General features: G+C 36.0%; 4 protein-coding genes across 4 annotated transcripts; 1 reads left to right on the forward strand and 3 right to left on the reverse strand.

Annotated features, from left to right (window-relative positions):
- The first annotated feature begins 1,356 nt into the window (after positions 1-1,356).
- On the forward strand, positions 1,357-5,539 carry LOC132161665 (uncharacterized). The gene is made up of 4 exons (XM_059571835.1): positions 1,357-2,011; positions 2,930-3,091; positions 3,207-3,899; positions 4,241-5,539. The coding sequence occupies exons 1-4, from the start codon at positions 1,652-1,654 to the stop codon at positions 5,348-5,350; spliced, it is 2,325 nt and encodes a 774-aa protein (XP_059427818.1). The 5' UTR covers positions 1,357-1,651; the 3' UTR covers positions 5,351-5,539.
- Positions 5,540-8,923: 3,384 nt separating this feature from the next.
- On the reverse strand, positions 8,924-10,174 carry LOC132161858 (uncharacterized protein At5g39865-like). The gene has a single exon (XM_059572063.1). The coding sequence runs from the start codon at positions 9,991-9,993 to the stop codon at positions 9,214-9,216; it is 780 nt and encodes a 259-aa protein (XP_059428046.1). The 5' UTR covers positions 9,994-10,174; the 3' UTR covers positions 8,924-9,213.
- A 1,368-nt stretch (positions 10,175-11,542) lies between these two features.
- LOC132162613 (uncharacterized) lies at positions 11,543-15,077 on the reverse strand. Its single transcript, XM_059572887.1, has 4 exons — positions 14,825-15,077; positions 14,126-14,227; positions 12,284-12,450; positions 11,543-11,832 (listed from the first exon to the last, which is right to left on the reverse strand). Exons 1-4 carry the CDS (start codon positions 14,916-14,918, stop codon positions 11,725-11,727), a joined length of 471 nt encoding a protein of 156 aa, XP_059428870.1. The 5' UTR covers positions 14,919-15,077; the 3' UTR covers positions 11,543-11,724.
- Positions 15,078-19,870: 4,793 nt separating this feature from the next.
- On the reverse strand, positions 19,871-20,445 carry LOC132162100 (RING-H2 finger protein ATL70-like). The gene has a single exon (XM_059572350.1). The coding sequence runs from the start codon at positions 20,424-20,426 to the stop codon at positions 19,914-19,916; it is 513 nt and encodes a 170-aa protein (XP_059428333.1). The 5' UTR covers positions 20,427-20,445; the 3' UTR covers positions 19,871-19,913.
- Positions 20,446-21,326: the final 881 nt, after the last annotated feature.

Genomic DNA, 21,326 nt, shown 5'->3' on the forward strand with positions numbered 1-21,326 from the left:
TTAAATTAACCTTAAATAGGAAGCAATTACAGTGTAACACTTACCTTGGAATAGGATTTTGCCCCAAATTAGTTATCTTTCTTTACACTTATCATTATTTTCAATTTAATAAAATTTAAATTATCTTATTAAAAAATAAGATTATAATTTAAATTTTCTAAAAGATATAAAAGATAATAACAAAATAAAAGAAAAACTTCATGCATCTCCAAACTACTAGGCCTTTTGCAATATCTCCAAAAGTTAAAAAAAAAAAAAAAAAGGTTTGTAATGTGAGTGTTGGTTGTATCAGCCACTTTTAATTACTCCTTGTCGTTAGGAATTTTGTTAACCCAAACAATTAATGAGTGAAATGTCCCATTTACCCCTGTAAACATTTTAAAATACAAATATACTCTTTAAGTTAAAAAAATAAATAAAAAAATAAAAGAAAGATAAGGCCGTGGGTGATTTTTTACACATTTTTTATTTTGTGAATGAATATATTTTGGTCATTTTTCGCTTCTTTCATTAATCTTTAATGAAAATCCTAACGGAGAGGTGATTGAAAGGAATTGATAGAACATTCACATTGTAAAATTTTAAATTTTGAAGGAACATTGCATAGGATCAAGATCTACTGAAATTCTTAGAAAATTTTAGTTTCTAAAATTTTAAATTTAAGCCGTCCATTTTCTATCAAATGGTCATTGTTCTGCAATGTGTCTCACTATTAATAAAATAATAAATATTTATTACTTTATTAGTAGTAGGATACGTGGCAAAACAATGACTCTTAGATGAAAAATAGACGACGTAGATCTGAAATTTCAAATCCTATTGCATAAGGCGTGATAATTTAGAGGGATAATAACAATCTTCTTTATCTCATTTAAAATAATTAGAATTTAAAATTATTGCATTAATATATCTAACCGTGTAAATAATATTACATTTATTTAAAGATTTAATGAAAAAAAGTGACATTATATCCGCCAACATTGAAATTCTTGTTAAAGGAAGGATAAGGCTTAAGCTAAGCTTTCCTTAAAAAAAAACAAAAAAAAACAGCTGTTCGGTTAGGAGGATTATCCAACGATTCTCTTAACTGGATAAAACTCAAAAAGCAATCCGGATATAATATAACAAACAAACCCTGAAAGCGAAGACCAAAACAGGACGGAAGTCAACTACCTCGTTAATACGCCGTTAGTCCCGGTGATACCCACAATGTCACAAAAACAATCCGTTGTTTTATTCAATAACCCTTAACCCAGGATGGTCTCTCACTGTTAACCCAACCATGGTTAACAACGAAGACTCTTTAAAGTTTAACCCAACCAATCCCCGACCCGAGTAGTTCCCTCATTTCCCAAACCCATCAACGTTGCCACAGTATTCTATCTCTCTCTCTCTCTCTCTCTCTGTTTCTCTCATCGCCACTATATAACGGCATATTCTCTTCCAATCCTTTTCTCTCTCACTTTCTCTCCCCGGAGTTTTTCTCGGATGTGAAAAAAAAAAGGGGATAAATTTAACCGTTTGGAGTTTTGTGTGTTTCGTTTTTCTCTTTCCTAAATTTCTCTACGGATTTCTTGGGGCTGTGTTCGGGGATTTTCGCGACAATTGGGTTTCGTTGATATTAAGGTGGTTGCTTTTGTTTGGTTGGGAAATGGTGGTGAAGATGATGAAGTGGCGGCCGTGGCCGCCTCTGGTGTCGAAGAAGTACGAGGTGAGGCTGGTCGTGAGGAGGCTGGAGGGGGGCGATCTGGTGCGGGAGGGCGTAGAGAAGGCGGGATTGGTGGTGGAGATCAAGTGGAAGGGCCCGAAGCTGGCGCTGAGCTCGCTGAGGAGGACGGCCGTGAAGAGAAACTTCACAAAGGAGGTGGAGGTGGGGGCCGAGGCCGAGGCCGAGGCCTACCAAAACGGCGTTGTCGTGGAGTGGGACGAGGCGTTTCAGACCCTCTGTACTCTCTCCGCCTACAAGGACAATGTGTTTCATCCCTGGGAGGTCGCTTTCACTGTCTTCAATGTGAGTCTCTTTGTGTAAACCGCTTCTTTTTATTGGGTTTTCTTTTGTGGGTCTTTGTGATTTTGATTACTATAAACATAAATTCGTTGGTTTTTACGTTTTCTAAGATTTTATAGGAATTTTGTGGCTTTCGATGGTTTTTTGAGTAATCTTGTGGGTTTTTTTTTTTTTTTTTTGGTTTGGTTTGATTGTGTTCGATCTAAGGGCGTGAATCTTGAAAATCTTGTGGCTTTTGGGAGATTAATTTGCATTGGATTTACTGTTAATTGGAATTTTAAGCCTGATATATGATTTTGATTGTTGAATAGTGGCACTTGCGAAGTATTTTGTCTTTCTGCTATTGTTTACTTTTTCTGTCAAATTACTTTCTGTGGTTGACTTATAAGAACGAAGGTTTCTTGGTTCCTCACTTCCTCTCTGTGGAATCAATGGTTGAATTGACGTGATATCAAGTCTTTGATTCTGCAATTGAGGTGGTAAAGGTTTGTGGAATTACATTTATTTTGAAGGGTACTTGACCGGTGGTTTGGTCCTGATTATCTGTTCCATCTTTGACGGTTTGAGGTATCAAAAAATATGTAACTTTCGGAAATTTGTGGGTTCTTATTGCCCCGTTCGTGGGTTTGGAGTAGATTGCTTTAAAGTATTTTTGCCTTGTAAGACCTGGAACGTTTTGTAATTTTTCTTCTAATTGTAGTTGTCACATATTAAGAGAGAAGCTATATAATTTTATGCCGTTGTAGATATGATATATGTTTTTGTTACATTCCTATTTAGAATGGTATAAAGTTCTGGTTGTAACATGCAGTGGGGGTTTCTTATCATTTTATCTGATTTTTACCATCCTTTATTTTTTTATTTTGGAGAATTGTCGATGGACTTTTCGTGATAAAATTTGTCTACATTTTTGCAATCCAGGGATTGAATCGAAGTCAAGGGCCAAAGAACAAGGTTCCTGTTGTTGGAACAGCTTCATTGAACCTTGCTGAATATGCTTCTGCAGCTGATCAAAAAGAGTTTGAATTAAACATTCCTCTCACACTCTCTGGCAATGCTACTGAGCCTTCTCCTTCACTCTGTGTATGTGCCTCTGAATCACTTTCCTGTGCTTGTTAGGGAGCAGACTTACAGTTCCTTTTCATTTTGCTGTCCAATTTTGTTATGTTCTGATCTCTACCCTTTATTGTTCATATAGATATCACTGAGCTTATTGGAACTGAGAACGACTCAAGAAACCATGGAACCAGTGCAGAGATCAGCAGTTCCTGTTCCATCGCCACCCCAATCGGGAGAAATTGTCTCAACAGAAAAGGATAAGGATGAGCTTTCTGCAATTAAAGCTGGTCTCAGAAAAGTAAAAATATTTACAGAGTATGTGTCCTCCAGGAGAGCAAAAAAGGCGTGCCGTGAGGAAGATAGCAGTGAGGGCAGGTGCTCTGCCAGGAGTGAGGACGGTGAGTATAATTATCCCTTTGACTCGGACTCGCTTGATGATTTTGAGGATGGAGAAGTAGATGAGGGCAAGGAGGATTCCATTGTCAGGAAGTCTTTTAGTTATGGCTCACTGGCATCTGCTAATTGTGCTGGAGGATCATTTTATTCAAGTATGAGGATCAATAGTGAAGATGAGGATTGGGTTTACTTTAGCAATCGGAAATCTGATGTTGGGTGCTCAAAAATTGAGGAGTCAACTGCATCAGTGGCTGAGCCACCTCTATTGCAAAGTTCAAAGCGCAGCATTCTACCTTGGAGGAAGAGGAAGCTGAGCTTTAGGTCTCCTAAAGCCAAAGGAGAGCCATTGCTGAAGAAGGCCTATGGAGAAGAAGGTGGAGACGACATTGATTTTGATCGTAGACAGCTTAGCTCTGATGAATCTCTTTGTCTTGGGGTAAGAGTCTGCTCCTAATTGCATATTTTTCATGGTTGTGGAAAGGTCTTAATTCCAATTGTTTTTGTGATTAACAATACCCAAACCTTTTGCTTACAAAAATTACTATGCCAATCCCATATTCTAAAATTTTTGCACATAGAAGAAGCAAGCTGAAACTTGATCATAAAATAGTTCATTATCTCCTTGATCTCAAATCAGAAGTGTATAAAGTGTTAAATTATGAAATACATCCTGTCAGGATGATATTTAATCTTTTTCTAGTTTGTTGTCTTTTACGACTAGTACCAAATAACTGTTAATGAAATTCTAAATGCAAATTATTGCTACCATCTTGACAGTGGCACAAGACAGAGGAGGATTCATCTGCAAATCGATCCTCAGTTTCTGAGTTTGGGGATGACAACTTTGCCGTAGGCAGTTGGGAGCAGAAAGAAGTAACAAGTCGTGATGGACACATGAAGCTTGAGACCCAGGTTTTCTTTGCTTCCATTGATCAGCGGAGCGAGCGGGCAGCAGGCGAGAGTGCATGTACAGCCCTTGTTGCTGTCATTGCCGATTGGTTTCAAAACAACCATGATCTCATGCCCATAAAGTCCCAATTTGATAGCCTTATCAGAGAAGGCTCATTAGAGTGGAGGCACCTTTGTGAGAACGAAACCTATAAGGAGCGGTTCCCCGACAAGCACTTTGATCTTGAAACAGTCCTTCAAGCCAAGATACGCCCTCTTTCTGTAGTTCCTGGGAAGTCCATTATTGGGTTTTTCCATCCAGAGGGGATGGACGAGGGAAGATTTGACTTCCTGCATGGTGCAATGTCCTTTGACAACATTTGGGATGAGATAAGCCGTGCTGGTTCAGAATGTCCAAGCAGCCGTGAACCTCAGGTTTATATTGTCAGTTGGAATGACCATTTTTTCATCCTCAAGGTTGAGCCAGAAGCTTATTACATCATTGACACGTTGGGGGAGAGGCTATACGAAGGATGCGATCAGGCCTATATCTTGAAATTTGACAGCAATACGGTAATTTACAAAATGCCAGATGCTGCAGAATCATCAGAAGAAAAAACAGCCGGCGACCAGCAGATTGTAACAACAGCAGCAGAACACAAGAACAGGCAGGGCCAGCCAGCTAACACAAAGGAAGAGGGTTATGTAGCCAAGCCTGAGGAACCCATAAAGAGTGAAGAGGAAGAGGAGTTTGTATGCAGAGGGAAGGAATCCTGCAAAGAGTACATAAAGAGCTTCTTGGCTGCAATTCCAATAAGGGAATTGCAGGTTGATATAAAGAAAGGTCTAATGACCTCAACACCTCTTCATCACCGGTTGCAGATTGAATTCAACTACACCCATTGCTTACAACAACCACAATGTGAAACGACTGCAGCTGCAACACAAAATATGGAAGACCCATTCTCAGAGGTTGCCTGCTTAGAGGACTTCGTGTAAAATTATAGGAAGTGTGATTACTCTAACTTGTTTTTTCTTTTTCGATTATGGGGTGTCTTTTGATGTGCATTGTTTTAACTAAGAAGAGCCCATGTGATCTTTTTGAGTGGTATATGAGAGAGAGATGGGACTGCAAATGGAACAGTCTGTATTTTTTTTTTCAATGTTAATGGAGCTTGTGTTGTGTCTGCCTCTTTCTCATGCCATTTCCCCTATTCTCCTTTTATCTTTCTTGGAAAGGGGTGTTCTGTACACAACTGTAATCTCCTTTTCAACTGAATCACCCTTAACTTTCCACATGAATCCAACTTTTTCTTGCAAATATCGAAAAATTCTCCTTTTGGAAGATTTTTAACTTTTGCAGACTCTTATAGACTCATATAGGCATAATCCAACTATTGTTGCTTTTGCTTGCATCTGCTCTCTGATTCCAATTCCCATATAAAAATATTCCCTTGGATTTGACATTGAGAATCTTATATGGCTTACATTCAGGATTCTGCATTTCAAACAATCATTTATATTTGGACAATTGGACCCAATATTCCATCCCAATTTTGCTGCATTCTCTTCGATGTAAAGATGATCTTTTCAAGGTTGTTGCGTGGAAGGACATGAAAAAAGGTTTCTGTAATTTGCATGTTCTTTTTTCGTGACCAACTTCAAATGTTATCCCATGGATGGAGTGAAAGATTTCCTACAGAGACTCTGGCCCCAGCAGCACACGGTTCGAATATTCCATCCCCTCCATTTAATTTAAAATAAAACAGGTATTATCTATTTTATAAGATTATATAAGTAAATTCTAACTCGACTCATTTATTTAAACAAGTCAAACTCTTAAACCTTAATACTCTAATTTTGTATTGGGTTTATGTCGGGTTCACGGGTTATGTTAAAAATTGTCATTCGTGTCGTATCGAGACATAGATATAAGACTATATAAGTCAACTTTATTCTGATCCATTTAATTAAACGGGTTAAACTCCTCAACCCTAATCATTTAATTTCATGTCGGGTTCGAAAGTTGTGTCAAAAATTGACAATCCTAACACAAACTTTAAATCATAATAAATAAAATTGAAACGGTGAAGAAAAAAATACACAATTTTTTGGTTCATTATGAGTGAATTAATATTAATGCTAAAAGGGTAAAGCCAAAAAATTGCCACGTAAGGGAAGTCCCTTTTGGGCCTAATTTATGAAAATGACAGGCCGAAAACGATCCTCATCCAACTTCAACGTCAATTCCTTTCCGGCCTATCATAGGCTATCCCTTCTATTTAAAGGCTTTTTGATTTTTGGTCAATTTTGTTACTAGTTTTCTATTAATGTGATGATAATTATGATTGATTAAAGTTTAGGCTGAGATTCTTGACCATGTCAGTTATTGGTTGAGATAAGCCGTTAAGTTTGTATGAGTCTAACCTTTGGGACCCAATTAAAAAAATAAATAAATAAAAAAAGGAAAGGAAATTGTAGCTTTTAGTTGAATATATAAACCTGAATTATCATAAAATAGATATCGATGGGAAAGAGAAATTTAATTTGAAATGAAAATAGATTGAAGGCTTAATGGTAAAGAAAGATATATTAAATAGGGAGAGAACAAAGAATATGAATTTAGATAGATAGAATCATAGAAAGGTGAAAAAGAATACATTTAATTGACTTTGATTGGTAGGTAAACTTTAGATTTGACCTTAATTTAATTGAAATTAGAGGTTAGTTAAGCTGATTGGGTTTATAAGTTTGCCCCAGGACAAGTTGGTGATTGCTATGTTACTGTCTTCAAAAGGGTTGTTTTATGCTCGGTTAAGCCTGGGTTTATTATTGGGCTACCTCTAACTTAAAGCACAAGATTGCAGGTAGGATTGTCAATTTTTAGCACGATCTGTGAATTTGAGACGAACCCAATACGAAATTAGCGGGTCAAAGTTGATGGGTTTGACTTATTTAATTAAATTGGTTGGGTTATAATTGATTTATATAGTTTTATACTTATGCCTCAACAAGATTCAAACTTGACACATGACACAAGGGTTGACAATATTTGACATTACCTGTGAAACTCAACACAAACTAAACATGAAATTAGTGAGTTAGAGTTGAAGAGTCTGACACGTTTAATTAAATGGGTCGAGTTAGGATTAACATATATAGTCTTATACCCATAACTCATCACTACTTGAACCCGACACACGAACATGAGTCGTCTAAGAACTTATCTTGGTCCTTATTATCGGATAAGAATTCTTGTAAGTTGGTTGTTCAAATTGCACGTTACAAAGATGAGGGCATCGTTTGATAAACGATTTTGCCTGTTTTTGGCTCTACACTATTCATCACACTTTTTTATTTTTTTAATATTCTCTTACTTTTTATATCATATCAATCATTTTTTATTATTATTCAAATAAAAAAATCACTACAAAACAAATTTTTTTCATTTTTTCATACCAAACATTCTTACTTTTTCACTTTTTTTTTTTTAAAAAAATATTCTTACTTTTTTTTCACATCAATCACTTCTTGCTACTGTATCGAACCAAAACCAAAACAAAATCGTTTATCAAACGAAGCCGAGGTTGCAAAACCCACTTGTTTCGAATAGTTCAAAGTCCATGGCCTACTTACCCCTGACAAGTATAATTCGGACAACTAATTGTTGAGAATATCGATCCCTTATTATCTCCCTTATGAGCCTTAACTCTCTACTCATTGCAGCTGCTAAACCAAGCTAAAGTTGGTCACCATTTGGCGGCTTAAATGAATGGATGAAGGCTGGTTTTAGGCTCTCTAGTCTAGTAATAGAGTTACCCATCATTCCCTTAACCATCTTATGTCTATCCCTTTTGTAAATTTATTATTGAATTTGTAGAACCTAACGAATTTGCCCATCCACGGTACAAAAATGTACAAGAAATGGCCAGGAGTATGTCCATCACTTTTGTAAATTTATCATTGAATTTGTATGACCCAATGAATTTGCCCATCCACTAGATAAAGATGTACAAGAAATGGGCGAGAGAATGATTTCTATCATTTTTCTATATAATAACACCAACAAGATGTAGTGTATCATCTAGACTTCAATTTGCTGACTGTCTTGCACCATTTTCTGGTCCCTGGGCTAAGGCTGTCAATCAGGGTCGTCTTGTTTAACCTGGTCCCATATGTTTCTTCCATTGTCATAAACATAACAAATTTGTTGCTCTAATTGATTAAATTTCTCCCCGATTGAGTAGATTCCTTTGTCTTCTTGACCATCAAAGAAAATAATGAAAATAAAATAAGGAAAAGCAATGTCCACACTTTGGCATAAAGTTGTTGGCGTGCATGCTTCATCATAAGCTCAAACTCTTCCTTGCTCGTAACCTTTTGATACTCAGTGACTTTTTCTATATTTTATCAACACCCATGTGCTTGTTCTTCCCTACTCATCATTCCATTTCTGTATTGTTCCCCTCTCATCATATTCAGAATTTCTACTAGAAATGAAATTCAAATTTATCAATCTCAGAATAAATCACACAGAAGTTGAATCATTCATTAATGCATAGAGTCCCTAAAGGTTCTAAATCTCTCTAAATATTCAATATGTTAAAGATGCCATAGCAATAACATTCTCTTTGAACTTTAATCCCAGGATGAAAGGTTCCCTATTGAAAATTATACAACATTATGCTGTGCTTTCTCCACCAAGGCAAGCTACTGCAACAGCAATCAGTTTTAAGTATTATACAAGTTTGAAGAATAGTGTAACATGAAGACCAAGAGAACTAAGAGAAGGAAATTAAAGCACACTACTTGTCATGACCAGATGGGGAAGAGCTAGAAAAAAGGCAATATTGGTTAGATTTTCAGCAGCAAATTGGGCATTGGACCAACCCATTTTCATTGCATTCAGGGCATCTGATGTACAATATTTCACTGTTGTTGTTGTTCTCCCCATCTGCAACAATCTTCCTGCTGCCACTGCAATTAAGGCAAACCACAAACCTGGCATTGGCACACCCTCTGCATGAAGTGGAGAGGTCAAGTGGGATGCCTTCCAAAAGCTTCCTAAGCTTGCCTTGCTCATGCAATCCAGCCACTTCATCAGCTCCTCCAATGCACCTCCCCTTTATGAAAAGCCTTGGAGGGATGACTTTTCCACCCAAGATTCTCCACAGCTCTTCCCTGTATTCCAAATGCATTGAAACATCCCTCTCATAGAACAACACTTTGAAGCTTTCCAACAAGAACCGGATTGTGTTGCAGTCTTCAAATGTTTTCCTGATGCCCCTCAAGCTTGTTGTGTAGAAAATGATCGACTCGCTTCCTCCTGGTGGACATTTCTCTTCAAAATCTAGCAGAGATGTGCATTCTTCACTGCCATTTGCTTCATGTGTACTGCAATCTTCCATCATCATGATCACTTCTTTGGACTTCATGGGGGATTTAAAGTTATCCTTTTTCCCAACACAAAAGTACTCCAATTCCATCTCTTCATCTCTAGGAGAGCCAGAGCTGCCCTTCTGATCTTGTTCTTTGTAAAGCTTTTCTTGGGGGTCTGGCTGAAGGACTAGACCTTGTTTGAAGGTGCTCAAAGATGGGATGAATTTCAATTTCCTCAAGAATTTTCCCCTCATTCCTTTCATACCCAAAATTCTAATCTATCTACAGTTTCCGGATTACAATGCATGTGATGTGATGGTACGAAGTTTGAAGAAAGGGAAGGGTGAGTTCTTGCCCTTGTGGGTGATGAGAAGGACTTGTGAGGAGAATAGAAGACAGAAGGAGGATGACACTTCTCTTTTGGTTTCCAATTTCTGGAAAGTGGAAACTGAAAAAAGCTGCTTTTTAAAGTTTTGAATGATCACTGCATGGGGCATGTCCATCATGCTTCTCTCCAATCTCCATTACAATCCACTGACCCATCACCAACCAATTTGGTGGCTAAATCATGTTTAGAGGGGGGTATGTTTGTCAATTCCACCATGGGACTGAGACTGGTACATGCATATATGGCTAAAATGCCCATGCTTGATTGGCCACCAGGGTGATCATGGCTTAACATGGCACAGTTTGATTGGGCTGATTACACTTGTACAGAAGGTGGCATAGGAGCAGAGCCAATCCCCGGGAGACATGGTGTGCCGATTGACATAATTTCAAAAGCAAGAGGGCCACAGCATCTTTCCCTTTCGTCCTTTTTTTTTTTTTTTCTTAATCAATTAAACATAGAACCTGGGATTTGGCTCAATCCTCTGAATTTGCCTGGGAGGAGGATGCTTCATTAACTTGATTATTTACTGCTATATATATATGTCAGCACTGAAGTTTGCAGACACATCACACATGAATGCATGCATACACACATTTGTCAAAAAAGGTATGGGGTTGATATACTGTTAATACTCTCATATTGAACTTACACTGTACCTTTTATTTATTTATTTATTTATTATTATTATTTTTTAGAGATGAGTAACAATCGAGCACTACAGTTTGAAAAAAAAAAAAAAAAAATTATAGAATCTAAAATACAAAGGCCAAAAAAAATCTGATCTTTTAATGGCAATCCAACCACAGCTTCAAAGGGAATCTCTAAAGGTGGAGAAGGTAGTTGCCCATGGTGGGTGTTGTGGGAGTCCACAAATGAAACACATTTTTACTTTGGCTCCTGATAAGTATCAACTTATGAGAGAGCCAAGGAGAAGAGGTAGTTGTACATTGACAAATTGGACACCATCTAAGGTAGTGGGACAAAGAACCACCAAGATTGAATTTTTTGAGGTCCAGACCCGGATCTCGAATTTTTGGTAAACCAAAAGAATTGTACAAAAGAGAGCCAGCAGTGTTGTGATTGAGTAAATATTCAGCAGGAGATCAAAGGAGCAATAGGAGGCCAGTAGATGGTTGAATGGTAGCCGGTGATGATGGAGGAAGCGCGTGGGTGGTGGAGATTGTGAATTTTTGCAGATCTAATCTCTAATAACCCAAACAAAATACTAGGAAAACTAAAAAAGAAGTAACAAAGAGGAGATAGCAAAGGGGAAAACATCAAGATTGCGGTGGGGTTCCTGTTTAACATTGGACTCACAGAAATTAGATTCATTTGTAAAGGGGTTAGATTTTGCTTTCACTCTCTCTCTCTCTCTCTGTCTCTCTCATACCCGACATAAAAATTACCAAACACTGTCTATCTGCATGCCAGAACAGTTTATCATACACTCTGGGGTAACTTCCCAATAGTCTGCCAAGTAGTAGAGATGGTCACAATTATACATCGGATCGTAATAGCAAAGTGAAGTTTGAAAGCATAAATTCTTTTTACATGCTACTCATATGGTGATTATGGAGACTTGGACAATCATTCTTGGAAGCACTTAGCTATCGGCCAAAGACGATGCAAAGCCGATGTCAAAATCGAAACCAATGCATGTCAACTCCTTTTTGGCTGCATCAAACATCTTCATTTTAAGAGAGTATGAGCCCTGCATGCGTCAAACATTGTCAGAGACATGAAACATCACAAATGATTTAAGATTCAACATCACTATTCACTAATATTGCATCAAACAGAGCCTACTCTATCCCAGCTTAGCATTCTATCGCCAGAAGTGAAGTAGGGCTACAACTAAATAATGGCAAGTTGTTTTACGGATACCATGTGCAGTTTGAGATAATAAATTATCAAGTAAACCTACCATCGAGTTTTATTAGATTTATTCACAAGGGTGAATCCCTTCTGAGGTAATATTTTAAGCAACTCTCAGAAAATGACTCAAATGAATACACCAAATGAGGCTGAGACCTGAGTCTTTGGATTGCTTCTGATGGAAACCAACAATTAAACTTGAAAGGGCATGTTCCAGCTTGCAAGTCAGCAATAGTAAAACAAAACAAAACATAAATGTTAAATATGGAAATAGAATAATGACTTACCGGTGGAGTGAATCCAGGTAAATCTTGTGAGTGAGAAACCACAAAATCTCCAGTCGAAATAGGGCAAGATGTCTCTCCGCAAAGGTCATGAGTCTCACTGTGGATGTGCCATCCAAAATATGAAACCTCAATCACCATTTTTCCTCCAGAGATATCTTCATCTTTCCCTACATTGTGTATACAAACAAGTTCACGCATCAAAACTAAAATCCAAATTACTATTTCAAGGGACATGGGTTTGTCCAAGCTGGTTTTCATTTTATCATAATGTCACCAGCCCCGTGGATTGAGTTTTTCAATAAAAAATTGAATGTAATGGATTAAAACGGGTGGAAGACAAGGAAAAGAGATCCTAGCTTTCTCTCATAAACAGGTAATTTAAGAAAGCAGACACGTGCAAGCACAAGACACAATCATGAAAAGGGGGTGGGGGGCTTGGGGGTGGGTCTCACCCAAGAAGCTTCTTGTGATTTCCATTTGCATATCCATCTACAGGTACTTAATGTTAAAACCCAAGTAATGAAATGTATGTTATAGTTTTGTTTATAATTTGAGAAGTGCTAGGGAGCCAAACAAATGAACCAAAAAAAAATTTTCAAACTGACGAGACAAGGGTTCTTAAATTAAAAAAATGCAATTCCCTCTTCCTTGTCTGCCACTCACGGTCTGCCACATCAGTTTGAAAATTTTTCTGGGTTCATTTGTTTGGCTCCCTAGCACTTCCCTTATAATTTATCTCCCTCAGTTTTCTTCTGTCTCATGGCTGGCCATCTACTTACTGGCAATTTAGAAAGTGGTACAGATTTTCAGTTATCATGCAGCCATGATACTGACCACAACCATATCAGCTATTATACACTCATTAGATGCAATGTCCCACAACCACATGCCACCTTCAAATATAAATGTTATGCATAAAATTTGGTTCTCGGTAAATCTTTTTACAGACTCGTTCTAAGAGCATCTCTAGCAGATTGTGTAAAACCTCAAAATTGTATCTTGTACCATGGTTTAATTGTGAACTTTATACTTGAAACTGCTTCTATAATTGAGGTTCTGAATTTGATCTTTATAACAATGCATATTGTAATTTGATTTAAATATATTCACCTTCCAGGAAAATCATTGATTTTAGCTTTTATCTCATATTGGCCTCCATTTTTTTTGTAAGAATATATATATATATATATTCTTACAAAAAACAAAGAGAGAAATAATATTTAAAGAAAATAGAGAAGTTGTTAGAGTGTATTGAAAAAGTAGTAGTTAAAATAGAGAATTGCACTTGTTGGCTAGCTATTTTACCTAACCTTGTTGGAGATGTTCTAAGTTGTTAACAGAGAGGTCCATGATCCAAAAAGTTGAGAAATGGCCTGACAAACATCCCCACCCACCGCAAAAGAAAATAAAGAAAATGGTGGGAAGCTGGACTTGACCTGATTCTAAGACTACAGCCTATAGTCATTTTAATATCATTTTTTTGATTGAAATATCATTAAAAGTGTAAGGCACCTCTAAGTACACAAGAAAAACCATTTTGATATTGTGCACACATACATTTTATTTTTCTTTTTTTATTATTGGTATGTAACTCATACACTCCACAGGACTTGAAACCAAGACTTCACCCACCCCATAGTTATGAGAGTGGAAGTGCCGTTTCACCCAAAGGCTATCGTGCATATACACAACTTCTGATTTACCAAAACAATAATTCCCAATCTCGATCAGTTAAATAAACAATGCCAAGTAATGATAAGTATCAAATAAGCAACACACGCACAACCCAAAAGCCAAGAAGACATGTAAAAGGTCAATGACCAACATCCAGCAGAGCAGTACCTGAACAGGCAGAGATGCTGAAGGTAGCCGGCTTGCCTCTCACTACAGGATCCGGGATTATCTCAACCTTGCTGACCTTAACGTCATAGTCAGCATTCTTATCTACAAAAAAGTTAGAAAATGTGACATATATCAGCTACAAGATTCACCTTGTCACAAGAAACCCATATAAACATTAAGGGACAAGATAAAAATACCCCATCTTATGATCAATTCCCTTTAGCATCTCAGCTTTACATTGTACAAGTAACAATTTTTATTCTTATTTTTCAAAATAAGAGAATTTATTTATTTATTTATTTTATAAGTAATCGACAAATATCATTAAAAGTGGTTGTATTGAATAAGTAATCGACATAAAGCTGACTAACAATATTATATCGAAGAAATCGAGAAGTAATAGACAAATATCATCAAAATAAGAGAAAATTGTATTGAAGAAACTACCAATATTAAATTTTTTACGTCAAAATAAACGAATCCCATGAACGACATCACATAATTACCACATAAAATTTCTTAATCATCGAAACAAATTGAAACCCAATTGATCACTCCGACATATCAGTCACAATAAACAGAAAAGCATCCGAGTTTCTGATAATAAAGTGATCAAAATGATACAGATTGTCCAGCAAAAGAATAATGAATCGATTCAGAGAATTCAAAAAGTTTAGAGAGATAGAGAGAGAGATTGACCGCAGTATTTGACGTCGGTTGCGAGGGCCAAAGGCACAACCAGACAAAGCGCAAGGAGGAGGGGCGCGAGAAACTTGAAGTGAACGGCTTCCATGGTTTAGATTCTGCAACCTGTCAAAACAAATGATGTTTATACGAAAAACAGTAGGTAAGGAATTCTGGGTCGTGAGGATTTGGGATTTGGGGGATAGAAAAAGAAGAAGAAAACGAAGACCAAAGGATCGGTAGTTGGCTTTCGGAACGTTAGGTGGGTTTACAGGTCTCAGATGTTTATATATATATATAATTTTTGTCTTCCCTGCTATCATACCGTCTCTTTTAATTCCTTCTCGAAGCTTTCTTTTCTTAAGGCACCTTTCACTTCATCTGTATTACTGAATTTTGTTGCCATCTCAGGTTTTTTTTTTTTTTTTTTAAATTTATTATTATTATTTTTTTAAGGGCTAGGGGTGTCCTTTTTTAACCGCTATAATCACTGACTATTAACCGCTTAACTGCTATAACCGTCTAACAGTTAGCAGTTATTGGGTTTACTAACCCAATAACAGCTAACCGCTAACCGTTTTTTTATATAATATATTTTTATAATTATAATTATAATAATATTTATACATATAACATAATTAATTCACCATTAAATCACAATTTTTTTTTTAAATAATTAAATTACAATTTGAGTATTAATATATTATCACTATAATTTATATGATTATATCATATGATCAATTGATCATTAAATCATTTGATTATATAATAATAAATTATACATATATAATATGACATAAATCATAAGTATATCAATTCATACTAAAAAAAAAAAAAAAAAAGTATATCAATTCATACTAATATAACAATTAAGTACCTAGAAACTTAGTTCCAATGTATGTTATAAACTTATAAGTCTATGTATGTTATACATTATAATTATACATATATGCATATGAATAATATAAATATATAAGATCAAATATTTAATCATATGATTCAATGACAATTCAAATACTTTATTCAAATTAATCATATTAAATTTAACATGTTATGATTTATATTTAAGGATTTTTTTTTTTAAAAAAAAAAGTACAAGTAAATGTAAATTTGGGGTCAAATGTTTTTGATTTTTCAATATGAGCTTTTTTATAGCAATTTGGCCCAAGAAGACACTAAAAATGCAAAAAACAAATGAGGTAAAAATGCTACAGTGATCCAAAAACAAAAAGCCCAAAACTGAAAATTGGTTATATGTTTATCTTGAGAAAACCCAAAACGCCTAATTTTGAAAAAGCAATTATAGTGGGCGGTTACATGTTTTACTAACTACTAACCGCTAACCAGTTACGGTTGCGGTTAGTGAAATTTAATAACCGCTAAGGTAGTTATGATTAGTGATTTTTGCCAATAACCGGGCATTGACACCCCTAAAGGGCAAGAGCGAAAGACAAGTTGCAACACCTAAAACATTCGCATCAGGTTCAATAAATTTTTTCTTAATTTTAGTTAAAAAAAAAAAATCACTTTTTTTTTTTTTAATTTTTAATTTTAGTTACATTTTAATTACTATTCAAAGTTACTATCTTTTTCTTTTAGTTGAGTTACTATGTATTTTATCTATATATTTTCACGATTTTATTTAAATATTTTTTTAATGATATATTTATTGAGAAGAGAGAATAATAAAATAGATTTTCAATGATATATTTATGGACATAATTTTTTCCCAAACCAGTTAGGAGGAAATTTCCTCTAATCCATTTATTTAAAAGTGCCAAGTGTCTATAAATATTTAAAATGCACATTAAATTCTTAAGGTCATTAATAGTAGTTTACTAACTTAGGGAGAGGCTTAGGTGCGGTAGTCCAAAACTACCGCACCCTACGGTAGCCCAAAACGACCACATTTTGGGCATTAAAGGACCAAGTTTTGTTAAATAAATAAAATTAAAATTAAAAAATTAAAAAATTAATATAAAATTCATTAAATATTAAAATATTTAATAATTAAAAAATAAAAACATCAAAAAACTAAAACTATTAAAAAAAGAAAAAAAGAAAAAGAAAAATTAAACGGGTAGCTCTAGCCAAAATAGGGTGGCCAGATCATCACATTTTGGTCAAGGGGGTGGCTGGAGTTTACTAACTTAAATTAACGTTTTAAATATTTATAGGCACTTGACACTATTTTAAATGGGATGAAGGATATTTCCTCTATACTGGTTTGAGTGAAATTTTTGTCCTATATTTATTACTATTATTATTATTTTACATTTGATGAGTAAATTGGTTATGTAGCAGCTTATCATTTTTTTTTTTTAGGTTAAACTAGATAATTGGATGTGGGCTATTTTTCACCTAAATATGCATCCGGGATATTGGAGATAAGACTACATCAACAAATAAAGGCCAAAGAGAACCCAAACACTTAGAAACTATGTAATCTATAGCCTTATTGTATATCTATAGAACTAAGTAGAGTTATTGTCAAAGTCTTACTATTGTAAACTAAACTCTCTCTCTCTCTCTCTTCTATATATCAAACACGACCATACGTTTTATGTAGGCTGAAAGCATACAACAAGGGTGTTATCTTATACTAGAAATAGTTAGGCTTGAGTTTAGGGGTTAACCTATATAAGATTGATAATAGAATAGTATAGGGCATGAAAATAATTATTCAGTAAAAGGTTTCTTGAAGATTAGCTGTTCTCAAATCAGTCTTAGAGATTCTTGGGCTTTCCGAAGTGCCCATTTCCAATTACCATCCAATCTTTCATATTGGATCATTCTGTCCATTCAAATATCTCAAATTACATATAGGAACTAGAAAATATGTGTTACACAAGGAGGATGTGTTCAGAAAAAAATCACAAAATTTTCACCTAATATGTGCCGTAAGGGTATATAAGCACATCTACAAGTTGATCCATGTAGGCAACATGGCATAGTACTGGACAGTAGATGATGTTTCATAGGGGTATACAAATTGTAATGGTTACAGTTGCTGGCTATTGCCTCTAACTACAATCGCACCGCCTTAGGCCATTAACAGTTATTGAAATTCAAAATCGCACCGCATAACCGCTTTTTAGATATGGGCCTTTTGGACCTATTTTGGTATTTTGGGCATACATTGGGCCTTTTTAGGGCATATTTTAAATGGTTTGAACTATTTAGGACCTATTTTAAATGGTATTAAACACCAAAACAACTTTCTTTTGGTATATTATTATTTTTTATATATATTTAATATATTATATATAAGGGTAAGCGGTTACCGGTTATTAACCACCTCAGTTAACTGTTTAGCTTCTAAATGGTATTTTTTTTTTCCCCTTTTTTTAACAAACATTGTGGTTTTCTTTTTTCTTTTTTCTTTTTTTTTTGGGAGGTGCAAATTAATATTTCTGGGGTTTTAAGAAAGAGAAATGGGTATCTAATTATAAAATGTAATTTTATAGTAAATAACTAGTACTGGTACTTGGGATCAAGTGCCTGTCTGCGAAAACAGAGTGAGAATTTTTAGTACTTGCACGTTTTTCCTCGCCTCTGAACATGGATGTTGCATTATATTATATGCTCGTCTGGGTTTTGGTGTTTTGTGGCCTGAAAGTTGATGTGGCGTGATTTTTCAATCAAAAAATTAATCCCTATGCAAGTATCACTGCATAAGCTTTGGGGGAAATGGGGTGATGTGTAGTGTTACTCGGGAAAGTTAGCCAAGAAGATTAGGAAAGAAAGTGCTGTTTCTATTGGGATTAATTTGGGTTATTATTGCAATATAAGGGTATTGGAAGACACAAAATGTTATCATTGTGTTAACTGGAATTAAGGATGCATGTGCCAATGTTTTTGTTTGATGATATTCATGCATGTTAACATGATAAGCAAGTCCTATATTGCAGTCTTATTTGCAGACATGCAGTGAAATATGCAGGGAGTCTGGTTGTAGTCTTGTAGAAATATTAGAGTTAAGAGGTATATAGGGGAAGGGGAGATCAATTAAGTTTGACCCTTTTGAGGGGATGGCATGAGGATTTGATGCACAAAGAGTTTCTTATGAAAGAAGTTATGCAGCATGTTTTTGTTGAAATTTTTTCGATTTTTCTAAGTTTTATGTTTTCTGGGCCCAGATTTTGCTGGATTCTCTAAATGCAGATGCCTCTTTTAAGTTAACATAACATTCGACTTACTCTCTTCACATTGGGGGAAAACACTTCTTGGATGTTTCTCTCGTATGAATTATTTCAGATCATGTGATTTGAAGAGCAGGTGTTTGTTTTTAAAGGTTGGGGATTAATTTCAATGTTTAATTTCAACCAGGGTTTTGCGAGTAATGTTATTGGAGAAGCTTGAAAGTGGCATTCAACTTCAGATCAGAGATGTACATGAAAATCTTAAGCATGATGGCAGAGCCAAAGACTTGGAGATCTTCTGCAAGTTGAAGAGGCAGATTTCCCTTTTATATAAAATCTGAAGTTTGGATAATAAGCAAGAAGATGTGGCTTGTGATCTTCTTAGTAAGGCAAAAGATGGTTTCTGAAGTTTTCAGGCTGTGATTATAAAAGGAATGGGGAATGATATCCAAGCCTTGCCATGAAAGAAAGAGTAGCAAAAAATACACTGAATTTCCAAAGAGTGCAGGCCTCTAGAAGAGCATACTTGGGAATCTTGCAGCTTGGCAGTGTGGGAATTGTTCCAAATTCTGCTGGAAAGATATTCTTCTGAGGATGTTGTGGGGTCTCATAGCATCAGAAAATCTTTAGAAAATTTGGTGTTATCAACCAAAGAGGATGATTTGTGGCATATTGAGTTTCTACAGTTTTGTCATCCTTCTTTATCTGTTGTAAAGAAGGATAATTAGAACATGTGTGGGAGAGAACAGGAGGAATTACAAATGCATTTTACAAATATTTCTGTCTCTGTATGATGCAGAATTAGATCTAACTTCTAAGGCCACAGAAAAGAGAAAAAAGAATTGATGAATTTTCGTTATAGCAAAAGAGTTTTCATGTGTGGGAGCTCCAATAACTAGTGCAACTTTTACAGTGTACAAGTTTTTGGGGAAAAAAAAAAAAAAAAAAGACCAATCTAGCCATCAATCCCTCCTGCTCGCCAATGGAACCACCTCGGCCAGAGGCGTCGACAGCGGAGTCGGCAATGGAGATGTTCTACAGACAGGACATGTCGGGTGCAGCCGCAACCACGGGTCGATACACTTGAGATGAAAGAGGTGGCCGCAATCCGGCAGCAGGCGGAGCATATCACTACTCTTGTAGTCTGCTAAACATACGGAGCAGCATGTGGCTGTGGAGTCTGTCTTATTGATCTTGGCTTCAGAGTAAAGCAGCTTCGGATAGCTGAGGATGGTTGCCTCATCGAGTCCCACATCGATGACAAAGTTTTGTGGTTGATCATCGGATGGCTGATCATGAGGAGCAGTCCTTTGACTTGCCGGGGCTCCACCTGGCTGCTCTATCCTGGTGCAACAATAGGAAGCCAAGGTGATGGTTGTGATGAGCAACAGCATCCCAACTGAAACTCCAATTCCATAGCCAAAGCTTCCGATGTTGTCAAGAAGTCCCCCGGAGGAGCCTGTTGTACCGTTCATCTCCTTCACGATATGATTGGTGAAGCCATGGCATTGGCCAGAAGATTGGTTATTAATTTGGGTTGTTTCTAAAGTCAACGGGTGCATGAGAGAGAGAGAGATTAAAAGGTTTAATTTTGTTGCAAGCAAAGAGAGCCCAACAGGCCCCCACATGTGACTTCATTCTTCTTTTTTATGCCGTAGATCAAAGGCTATTTGTTTTTGGGTTAAATATATTTTCAGTATTTGTGATTTGCACCAAAATTAAATAGCCATATGAATTTTTAAAAATGTCATAAACAGTACTTGTGGTAAGCAAATAAACCCACTTAGTACTTTCGTCAAAATTCTGTTAAAATTTTTAACGCAATGTCACGTCACCCTTACACGTGGCATGGTATCACCCCTAAGCCAAACAGGATGGCTTGGGTTTCACACCACGTGTAAAGGTGACGTGGAGCTCCGTTAAAAGCTATAACAGAATCTTGACGGAAGTACCAAGTGAATTTATTTGTTTACTATAAGTACTATTTGTGATATTTTTGAAAATTCAAGTGGCTATTTGATTTTAGTGCAAACCACAAGAAAATGTATTTAACTTTTTTTTTTTTTTTTTTTCTTTCTTTCTTTTTCTTTTTTGGCAACTTCTCGTTGGTCAACGGTTCTCATATCCTTTTGGATTACGCTTGTTGTTTGATACGAATCACTCACGTCTTTATTTCAAAAAAGTAATTATATATTCGATGCCTTGTAAAACAAGCAAGCCTGTATTGTGTTCACACCATAACTTAGTACAGCTAATAATGCCTACTTCACAGCCAATTCCATGATGCCACATAGTATGTTTGGTAAAGGAAAGCCCCGCACTGTAGCTGGAACGGCACTGTTCCAGCTACAGTGCAGGGCTGACATTTGGCCAGC

This window comes from Corylus avellana, chromosome ca9 (assembly GCF_901000735.1).
Source record: "Corylus avellana chromosome ca9, CavTom2PMs-1.0".
In the NCBI taxonomy this organism is placed as follows: Eukaryota; Viridiplantae; Streptophyta; class Magnoliopsida; order Fagales; family Betulaceae; genus Corylus; species Corylus avellana.